This window comes from Arachis ipaensis, chromosome B5, assembly GCF_059453495.1.
Source record: "Arachis ipaensis isolate K30076 ecotype BB chromosome B5, ASM5945349v1, whole genome shotgun sequence".
NCBI classification, from domain to species: Eukaryota; Viridiplantae; Streptophyta; class Magnoliopsida; order Fabales; family Fabaceae; genus Arachis; species Arachis ipaensis.
Genome location: NC_142440.1, coordinates 136663462 through 136674284, shown reverse-complemented (window position 1 = coordinate 136674284; position 10823 = coordinate 136663462). Strand labels below are relative to the sequence as shown.

The window sequence follows — 10823 nt, the reverse complement described above, 5'->3', positions numbered from 1 at the left end:
TATTTTGTTTAGCCTTTCATGACTTAGTAAAAATTTTCGTTAAGTCACTTTGATTATTTTTTTTGCTGTTTCACGGAAGATGTCGGTTAAAAAATAGGTCGGCCGTTATTTTGAACCTTTCATTTGTAAGGTCCATATTATTTTTCCTTAATTAATTATGCTCCGACTTTAAGTAATCGGTTTTAACAAGTTACTTTTACATTTCGTTTTTGGCCTAACTCTTTAGGTGTCAATGAGGTCAGACCATGATCTGCTTATATAACTTCTTACACTAATTTGTACCTCGTCGCTTCATCTTGTCGACCACCTAGGTCAGACAATGATTTTCGCAGTTTTTTTTAGTTTAAATTAGTGCGTTTGAATGGAAAACTTAATGAAAAAATAAATTATCATCAAGAAAAAATTATTTACATAAGTTTTGTTGCTACAAAGAGTTTTTCATTAACCTTTAGCCTTTACTATGGTGCCTCGTTAAACCCCCTCCAGGAAAACCCTTCTCGGAAAAAAAAAATCATGAAATCGAAAAAAAAAAAGTGTACCAGGGAGCAAGGTGCACTTCCTAACTATTGTATCTTTTTAGGTTACATGCATGCCATGACCTTGGGAGCTCATTTCTCTTCAAGTCAGACACTTTATAATAACACTTTTCTAAGACTTCAATGATCTTGTAAGGTCTCTTCCAGTTTGCAGCCAGCTTTCTTTAATATGAGGTCATTTGTGGCGAAGCTTCTTTTGATGACTTTCTTGTTGTACCTTAAGGCCAATATTTGTTTCAATGCTTCCTCTTTTACCCGAGCTTGTTCTCGGACTTCTGGGAGGAGATTAAGTTCTTCCTTTTGAGGTCGGGTGTTTCTTACTTCGTCCTAGAATTTAACCCTTGGAGATTCTTCATTGACTTCTATAGGTATCATGGCTTCTATGCCGTAATCAAGTTGGAAAGGAGATTCTCCAGTTGTTGAGTGGAGGGTTGTCCGATATGCCCACAGAACTTGAGGAAGCTCGTCTGCCCATGCTCTCTTTGTGTCTTGTAATCGTCATTTTAACCCAGCCAAAATGACTTTATTCATAGCTTCTGCTTGTCCATTGGCTTGGGGTGTTTTACCAACGTGAACTAGTACTTAATCTTGAGGCTTGCCACCAAGCTTCTGAAGGCTGAGTCGGTAAATTGAGTTTCGTTGTCCATGGTAATGGAGTGTGGGACTCCAAACTGGGTAAAAATGTTTTTATAGAGAAATTTTCGACTTCTTTGAGCTATGATGGTTGCTTAAGGTTCTGCCTTAATCCACTTAGTAAAATAATCAATATCCACTATAAGGTACTTTACTTGTCCGGGTGCCTGTGGGAACGGACCGAAGGTGAGGTGATGCAAATGAGCTCTTCTGGAGGAGCCACATGGAAGTTAGCATGCTTCTGAAAAGGTGGATATTTCTTTACAAAGTCAGCAGCTTCCCTTTATAAGGTCAGCCAAAAGAAGCCAGCTTGGATCACTTTCTTAGTTAGTGTTCGTGCTCCTAGGTGGTTTCTGCATATGCCGCTATGGACTTCTTTTAAGACTTCATTAGTCTTGGAGGTTGGGGTGCACTTTAGTAGAGGTGTATACATTCTTCTTCTATAGTGAACGTTGTGAACCAAGGTGTAGTTTTGTGCTTCCCTTAAGAGCCTCCTTGCTTCCCTTTCTTCTTTAGGGATGATATCGAATTTAAGATATTCGATAATGGGGGTCATCCAACCTAATCTTAGATTGGAGATAGCCATTGTATCCGACTTGTCAACTTTCTTGGCCACTGATGGTGTGTGGAGAGTTTTCTGGATCAAGCTTCTAGTGTTGCCCCCTAGCTTGGTGCTGGCTAATTTGGAGAGGACATCAGCTTTGATATTGGATTCTTGAGCTATATGTCGAATTTTTGCTTCCGAAAATTGAGCTAATTATTTCTATGTTTCTTCTAAGTATTTATTCATGTTGGGATCTTTAGCTTGATAAGCCCCATTAACTTGAGAGGCTATTACTTGAGAATGACTAAACATAATTAACTTTATTGTCCTGACTTCTTTGGCCAGCTTCAAGCCAGGGAGTAAAGCTTCATACTCAGCTTGATTATTGGAAGCTGGAAACTCGAATTTCAATGAAAATTCTATCCGAGTTCCTTCTTCATTCTCCAAAATAACTCCTGCTCCAGTTCCAGCTTTATTGGATGATCCATCTACATATAAGTTCCAGACTGTAGGACTTTCCTAAGTTTCAGTATACCCAGCCACAAAGTCAGCTAAATATTGGAATTTTATTGTTGTCCGAGTTTCATACGTTAAGTAAATCTCGGATAGTTCTATTGCCTATTGTAGCATCCGATCTGCAGTATCCATCTTTTGTAAGATATGTTTTATAGGTTGATTACTTCATACTTTTATGGTATGAGCTTGGAAATAAGGTCAGAGCCTTCTGAAAGTGATAACAAGGGCATATGCAAACTTCTCTAACTTTTGATAGTTTAGTTCTACCCCTTGTACGTCCTTGCTAACAAAGATAATTGGTTACTATCCATTTTCATCTTGTCGAACAAGAGCCGAGGCTATGGCCCTACTCGCAACTGCCAAGTATAATATGAGATCTTCCCCTTGAACAAGTCAGGTGAGGATTGGTGGTTGACTCAGAAAATTTTTGAAGTCTTGAAAAGCTTGTTCACATTACTGAGTCCATTCAAGTCGGCTTCCTTTTTTGAGTATTGAGAACATGGGTAGAGACTTCAGGCCTGATCCTGCTGAGAATATGGATAAGGCTGCTAACCTTCCATTCAATTATTAGACTTCTTTGAGACAAATCAAACTTTTCATCTCCAATATTGCTTTACATTTATCCGGATTGACTTCAATGCCCCTTTGAGTGAGCATGAAGTCTAAGAACTTCCCGGCTTCCACTGTAAAAGTGCACTTTGAGGAATTTAGTCTCATCCCATGTTTTCTTACTGTGTTAAACACTTCAGCTAAGTCAGACAAGAGATTAATGTCTTCTCTTATTTTAATGAGCATGTAATCGGCGTAGACCTCCATTAACTTACCAAGGTGAGATGAAAACACCTTATTCATTAGCTGTTGATAGGTGGCTCCAGCATTTTTTAATCCAAAAGATATGATCACATAACAATAGTTAGCTTTTGGAGTGTTGTAAGAGGTCTTCTCCTGGTCTGACTTATACATTGAAATTTGGCTATATCCCGAGTATGCATTCATAAAAGACAAGTTTCTATACTCTGAAGCTTAATCCACTAAGGTATCAATGCTCGGAAATAGGTATGGATCTTTATAGTAGGCTTTATTGAGGTCGGTATAATCAATACATATCTTCCACTTCCCGTTTTGTTTTTTCACGAGTACCACATTAGCCAGCTACAAAGGGTATTTTACCTCCCTTATGAACCCGACTTCTAATAGGGTTGCACTTGTTCTTCTACGACTTGTGCTCTTTCCGGGTTGAGCTTTCATCATTTTTGTTGAACAGTTCATGATCCTGGGTAAACACTAAGCTTGTGACACATAAGGTCGAGGTGTATTTTGGGCATATCGGAGGCTTTCCAGAAGAAGAGGTCGGAGTTTTGTTGTAAGAGCTTAATGAGATCTGCTTTTAATTCTTTGCCGAGGTTGGCTCTTATACTTGTTGTTTTCTCTGCCTGGTCTTCGATTTGAACCTTTTCAATTTTTTCACCAGGTTGCGGTCGTAGTTCTTCTCCTGCTCGGACACCGCCAAGCTCAATAGTGTTGACTTATTTACCCTTTATTCTTCCCCGCAGATTCAAGCTTTCATTATAATATCTTCTTGCCAACTTTTGATCTCCTCTTATAGTGGCAATTCCTTTTGAAGTCAGAAATTTCACGCAGAGATGAGGAGTGGAAACGAATGCAACTAGTCGGTTTAAGGTTGTCCGACCTATCAAGGTATTGTAGGCCGATGCCACATCGACCACAATGTAGTCAATGCTCAAGGTTCTGGATTTCATGCCGTTACCAAAAGTGGTATGCAACGGGATGAAACCGAGAGGTCGGATGGGTATGTCGCCAAACTCAAAGAGGTTGTCTGGATAAGCTCTTAGCTCTTTTTCTTCTAATCTGAGCTTGTTAAAAGCAGATTTCAATAATATATCGGCCGAGCTCCCCTGATCTATCAGAGTTCTGTGGAGGTTTGCATTGGCAAGTATCATAGTGATCACAACGGGATGGTCATGACTAGGTGTCATGCCTTGAGCGTCTTCTTTAGTAAATGAAATTGTGGACAAGTCGGGAACGTCGCAGTCTCCACTGACTTGGTAGACGTCCTTGAGATGTCTTTTGCGAGAAGACTTAGTTACTCCCCCTCCTGTAAATCCTCCATTTATCATATGTATGTTCCTATTAGGGGTTTGAGGTCGCTTATCTCATCGTCCCCCGTCTTCATCACCTCTCTTCCTTTTTCCTGGATTGTCCGACCTTTTGACAAGATATCTCTCTAACTGCCCTTCTCTGACCAGCTTCTCTATAACATTTTTCAGATCATAGTAATCATTAGTAGAATGCCTATATAGTTTGTGATACTCGCAATATTCTGTCTGATTTCCAGCTTTTTTGTGCCTAATAGGATGAGAAGGTGGAAGTTTTTCAGTGTGGTAGATTCCATGTAGATGTCGACAAGAGAAACTTGGATAGGGGGTGTAGTTATGATATCTTCGAGACTTCTCCGAGCTGTATTCCTCTTTTTTCTACTTCCTTATCTTTATCCTGAGCTTGGTAGGGAGGGTTTTGCCTTGGAACTGTCTCTCTAAGTCGGAAATTTTTTTCCATGTTAACGCACTTTTCTGCTTGTTCTTGTACTTTATACAAAGAAGTTGGATGTCATTTTGATATGGATTGGAAAAATGACCATTCTCTGAGGCCATTAACTAACCCTATTATTAATGCTTCTGGAGGTAAATTTTGTATTTCCAAGAAAGCTTTGTTGGATCTTTCCATATAAGCTCAAAGAGTCTCTCCGACTTCTTATTTAACCCCTAAGAGACTTGGAGCATACTTGAGTTTATCCTTTTGAATTGAAAATCGGGTGAGAAACTCTCTTTCCAGATCGTTAAAACAAGTCACCGACCTGGGTGGTAGGGTATCAAACCACTTCATTGCTGCTTTGGTCAACGCCGTCGAAAAAGCCTTACAATGAGTCACATCGGACGTGTCGACCAACTATATCCTACTTTTGAAGTTATTGAGGTGTTGTCTTGGATCGCCTTTTCATCGTAGAAGTCCATGTTGGGGCTTTTAAAGTTCTTGGGAACTTTAGCCTGCATGATCTCTTCTTGAACGGATCTTCCCCACCCAAAGAATTTTTTTCTCGATCTGCATGATTACTCCAATGTCATAGATCAGCTTCCAATTTCAGAAGTTTTTCTTCTAGTTCCCTTTGATGTCGTACTTCCTTTCATAGGTCTCTTTTGGCTTCTCTTTATCGCTCTATCTTTTGTTTGAGTTGCTCTAGTCGCGACCGTGATGTCAAATTTCGGTTGGGTGCAGAAGGTCCTCATTTTCGGATGGATGTACTTCTGAATAGATTTTCCGGGGTTGTAGATTTCTTGATGTTCTCTCTCCACTAGGCTTACTTGTTATATCATGTCGTGGAGGTATTATGAGTGCTCAGTCATCATAACGAGGTTTCGGTTATGATTCAGACACTGTGTGTCTGTCTTCAAACTAATTGTCCTCCATGGTTGAGTGTAGATTTCTAGGTCTCCGGCAACGACGCTAATGTTCCGTGGGTTATCTGAAACTAGGTTGCTTTTGGACTTGAACGTGAGGTCCAGACTCCTTTGGGGCAACGTCTGACGTCTACTGTGTCAAGATGTCGTCGTCCGAGTTCCTCGTGAGGAGGTGGAGGGTGGTACCTGCAAGGGACTCCGATACTTAAGTTAGCAAGGGTTTTAGGCAGGTATTTAGTAGATTAGATTCTGAATATACCTGAGGGTGTCAGTGTATTTATAATAGAATTGATAACCATCTTTTAAAGTAGTTCCACTTTTAATGGTGGATAACTATTCTCCTTTTCTAAGGAAGTTGTTGAGATTTCCCTTCTAAATAAGTAAGAGATATCTTAGGAATTAGTTACTTATTCGAATAAGTAGAGTTAAATTGTCGTCGTCGCGTCCGACCTCTATGAGGTCGGATAGGTATAGTAATTAAATCTCTTGAACAAATTTCTATTTATTTTGAGTCTGGCTATATTTTTTTACTAGAATATAAACAAAATATTAAGTGGTAATATTAAATATGTAATATTAATTAACTTCCAGAATTTTCTCATTTCTAACCCTTCTCTTATAGAAGTAAGATAAGGTACAGTTTAATCCATTTATTTTATTATGACCAAAATACCCTTTTTTCTTAAGAGTATATATATATATAAAGAAAACTAATAAAAATGAAATGTCCTCTTAAATAATAATTTCAAAACATTAATGTATATTATTTTTTGTAAAACCATAAAATTATTTTCGTTACTTTTCTTTATTATATCTATCGCAAATATACTTTACGATCGTTAGAATTTGATTTTAAATATATGATTATGAAAACATATAATATTATCTGTAAAGTTGAATAATGCAACAAAAGAATTGCAACTTCAGTGTAAAAGTATAACTTAATATTTTAAATTCAGTGGAATTTATGGTTTTTATTATTAATTATTATCTTAAGAAAAAAATTAATTTGAATATATATAATATACTGAATTATTTTTTTCATATTTTTATTTGTATAAATAATCATTCATCAAAAATTAATATTTATCAAAAGTATAAAAATTTAGTTATTTTATATATATATATATATATATATATATATATATATATATATATATATATATATATATATATATATATATATATATATATATATATATTAAGGTACAATTTTGAAACCTTAATTGGCTCCAAAGAGTATATATATATATGCGCTACTTCACGAAGAAGGGCAGAGAAAAGAAAAGAGTGGTGGTGATGTTGTTGGCGGCGTAGATGAGATTATATTTTGAGAAGAAAAAAGTGGCGCCGTCGGATCAGAGGGAGGAGCTACTCCTAATCTGTGCCCTCGATGAAGAAAGGCGAATGGAGAGGTCTTCTGTTGTCAAAGAAGTAACAATATAAATTTAATTTTGATATAATGTTAATGTAAAATCGTTTTATTTATAATAGTATTTAATTATATAATATTATATTAATAAAAATAATTATTTTTTTATTGTTTACGTGAATGATTATTAAAAAAAATAGTTATAATAATGATATAATTGTATAAAATATTTTAATTATTTATTAAAATTAAACTCGTAACAATATTTACTATCAGTTTTAAATTATGCAAATAAAATTATATTAATAGATTATTTCACATTTAAAGGGTATAGGGATGTCAACGGGGCGGGGGAGGTCTCCCTACTCCCTACTCCCCATCTTCGCCCCCAAATTTACTTTTCATCTTCGTCTTTATTTTTTGCCGTAGGAGAATATTGCTCCCATCTCCATTCCTCACAGGACCCTATTTTTCGCAAGACCCCATTCTCCATCTCTCTAATAGTTTTGACTAATTATTAATTTCTAAAATAGAGCTGAAAGTATCCTATACAAAAACAACAAGATTTTATATAAAAAGTCCAAACGTTAAGATGGTGACTTTCAAAATGACGCGGTGAGAGACGTCATGACGACCCAGATTACAGAGCAGTGGACGAGGTAGGGGACATTGCATCAGAAAAGAGAATGGATACGACGACAGAATTGCAGAAAGGAACGCTACGAATAATATAGAGAATGACACGGTGAGGATGATGGAACAGTGAAGAGTGACAATGCGGTGAGACGGGAGAGTGGCAAGGGGTGGCTATAGAGAGGTTGGATGGAGTATGGATGACGTTAGAGATCTATGAACTAAAGAAGGATTATGCAAATAAGGATTAGGAAATTTTCTCTCTCTATATGTATGACATGTGAAATAACTAAAAAACATATATAAAAAATAAACTATTAACGACAATTAAGCAAATTTAGAATTTCGGGGATTAGCGGGAATGGGGCGGGAATTCTCGTTCGGGTCCCCGCGCCTGCATCGGGAGAATTTCGTATCCTCCATCTCCATTCCTACGGAAAAAATTTTCCACAGTCGAATCTCTATTCCAAACAGTTTTCACAGAGATCTCCGTGTTACGAGGAGTTTTGCCATCCCTAAAAGAGTATTTTATTTTTGGGCTACGAAGATCAAAATGTAGGCAATACACGTATCTTACCATTTAAATCTATCATCATCTATAAAATGAGTCGTCGTAATGGCAACACCCGAAAAGTTTGGTCTATTTACTTTACTCAAAGTGTGGCCTTTGATAAAAGTTCACATTTTTTATGATTAACACCTCGCTTTTGAAACGTGGTCCTTAAGTATTTAGGCGAGCACCTAGAAATATTTGAATAATTTTATAGTTAATACGTTTTGTAATGCATTAGATTTCAGAATATGATGTCACGCTGAGTCATTATTTCACTTGCGACCCTAGTTAATGTGTGACGAGAGTTCAGAATTACTCATTAGTCATTAATAAAAAATTTGAAAATGAAAAGAAAAAGGCAATGCGTGTAGAAAGCATTTATTTAATTAACATATGGTTGTCATAACACTAGTAATGCTATCTATGCATATTTGACTTAGGTTAATTAAGTAATAAATTCATTTATCTAGTTAAATAAGTATTAAGAATTTAAATTTTACTTTATTTAGTTAATAATTTATTAGCCAACAATATAAATTTTTAAATATAATTTATATTTGTAATAAATTAATTATCAATCTTTTGAGTTGGAAAATGTCATAAAAAATTTAAAAAAATAATCATAACATTTTTTATAAAAATTATTATATTATTTATAAAGGGTTAGTTATTTTTTTTATAAAATAATATTTAATTACTATTAAAGAGTAGAGTAAACTATTAAAATAGTCCTCGAAAAGTTACATCATTGACAAAAAAAATTTCAAAAAATGCTAACGATAAATAAGTTCCTAAAAGATTTAAAAATACGACAAAAATTAGATATTAAATATATACTATAAAACAATACTTTAGAAATCATATTTTGATGCAAATTTTTATAATTATTATTAGAAAAATAAGATCTTTTCATTCTTAACTGATAAATTTATGTCAAGTAAATTTTTATTTTAAATTATTGTGAATGATCCCATATTTTTTAAAAATAAAAAGAAAAATTTAAAGATCAAATATATAAGTCGTTTACTAAATATAAATTTTTTTTCATATAAATAATATTATATTTATTAATTATTTTTGTCATATTTTAAAATTATTTAGAAACTACTTTGTAGATAATATTTTTCAACAATTTTTTTGTTGGTATCTAAATCTTTCGAATACTAAATTGATAGTTAATTCTAAATAAAAATACTTTTACAGAAGTTCATTCATAAGCTTGTACTCTTTGGATTATTCATAATGTATAATTCTCTTCTTTCATTAATAATTCTAAGGTCACATCTGATCTAATAACTTTTGGGTATATATCATATAGAAAAAAGATTTAGCTAATATGTGTGTAAAAGATACATAATAAATTTATTATTTGTAAAAAATTTTAAATATTTTTATTTAATAAATATAATATAAATATATTAAAAATTTAAATTTTTTATTATTTTAATTTGTAAATTTAACGATTGTCTTTAAAACACAAAATAAATAAACAAACCCTATCTGAAATCTAAAATCAATAACCAATAATAGTGGTATCAAATTTTAAATGTTGCCTTTAAATAAATATTTAAATGTCTTAATTAACTCAGACAAAGACGGAAAAAGAGGAGGGGGAAAGAGAGACAGAGAATGAATGATTCTCATCAAAAAGTCAAACTTGAACTCTTTCAATACATGGAAAAACAAAAAGGTAATATAAGTTTATCAATTAACAAGTGTTTTAAAAATATTTATCAATTACTAAAAGTGGTAATATAAGTTTTTCATGTAAAAAAAAGGCCAGTACATAGTTTGTATAGTGAATAAATTTTAAAAATTTATAAATGTAATTTAATTATTAGGAATTGATCATTTCAATAACTTTAAAGCACTCATTATTAGAAATACACTCTAAGTCTCTAAGCTTATTAATTTTCTACCTCATGCCTAGAAGCTAGTACCTAGTGCTAATTCTCCCAGTATACTATATTAAGACAGCAATGATCCACATTTGCAGAATGCATGTCGCTACATATCAAAGATAATAATAAAAACCCCAAGCGTAGCAAGCGCACACCACAAGATATAACCTAATTAATGAAATGAGTAACTTGAAATCAGACATACCCAAGTTGTTAATTACAAACACATAGGATCCAATTCTATCATCATAAAGTTTTAAAAATAATAATGATAATAATAAATTCACGAGTTTAGCAATGATATCCACACTTTAATGAAATTGGTTTGCTTTATTTAGCAAAGTGAATAATGATACTAATACCACCATAATTGGAGTAGGGTTAATTAGACTTATTAGAGGTGTAGAGCTTATTAATTAGGAATTTTGCATAAACAAAAAAACATTATTATATTTATTTAGTAAAAGCAATCAATTTACTATAATACTATGTCTTATTAATTACTACAAAATCTCAACTAATCCGACCTAATAAATTTAGTAGGAATTTTTTTAAATATCACCAAAACTTAAATCCGCGGCTGTTGATTTATGCAAATTTTTCCCCTCATGAACAAACATTGATTTTCATGATGATGGCACAATGGTAAATGACTACCA

At 33.8% G+C, this 10823-nt stretch overlaps 1 protein-coding gene across 1 annotated transcript; it reads right to left on the bottom strand.

Annotated features, from left to right (window-relative positions):
- Positions 1-3755: 3755 nt before the first annotated feature.
- LOC148565899 (uncharacterized) lies at positions 3756-4367 on the bottom strand. The gene has a single exon (XM_088487287.1). The coding sequence runs from the start codon at positions 4365-4367 to the stop codon at positions 3756-3758; it is 612 nt and encodes a 203-aa protein (XP_088343413.1).
- Positions 4368-10823: the final 6456 nt, after the last annotated feature.

Excerpts from the sequence above, each read along its gene's own strand:
- LOC148565899 (XM_088487287.1), bottom strand. The coding sequence starts at position 4,367 with ATGATAAATGGAGGATTTACAGGAGGGGGAGTAACTAAGTCTTCTCGC.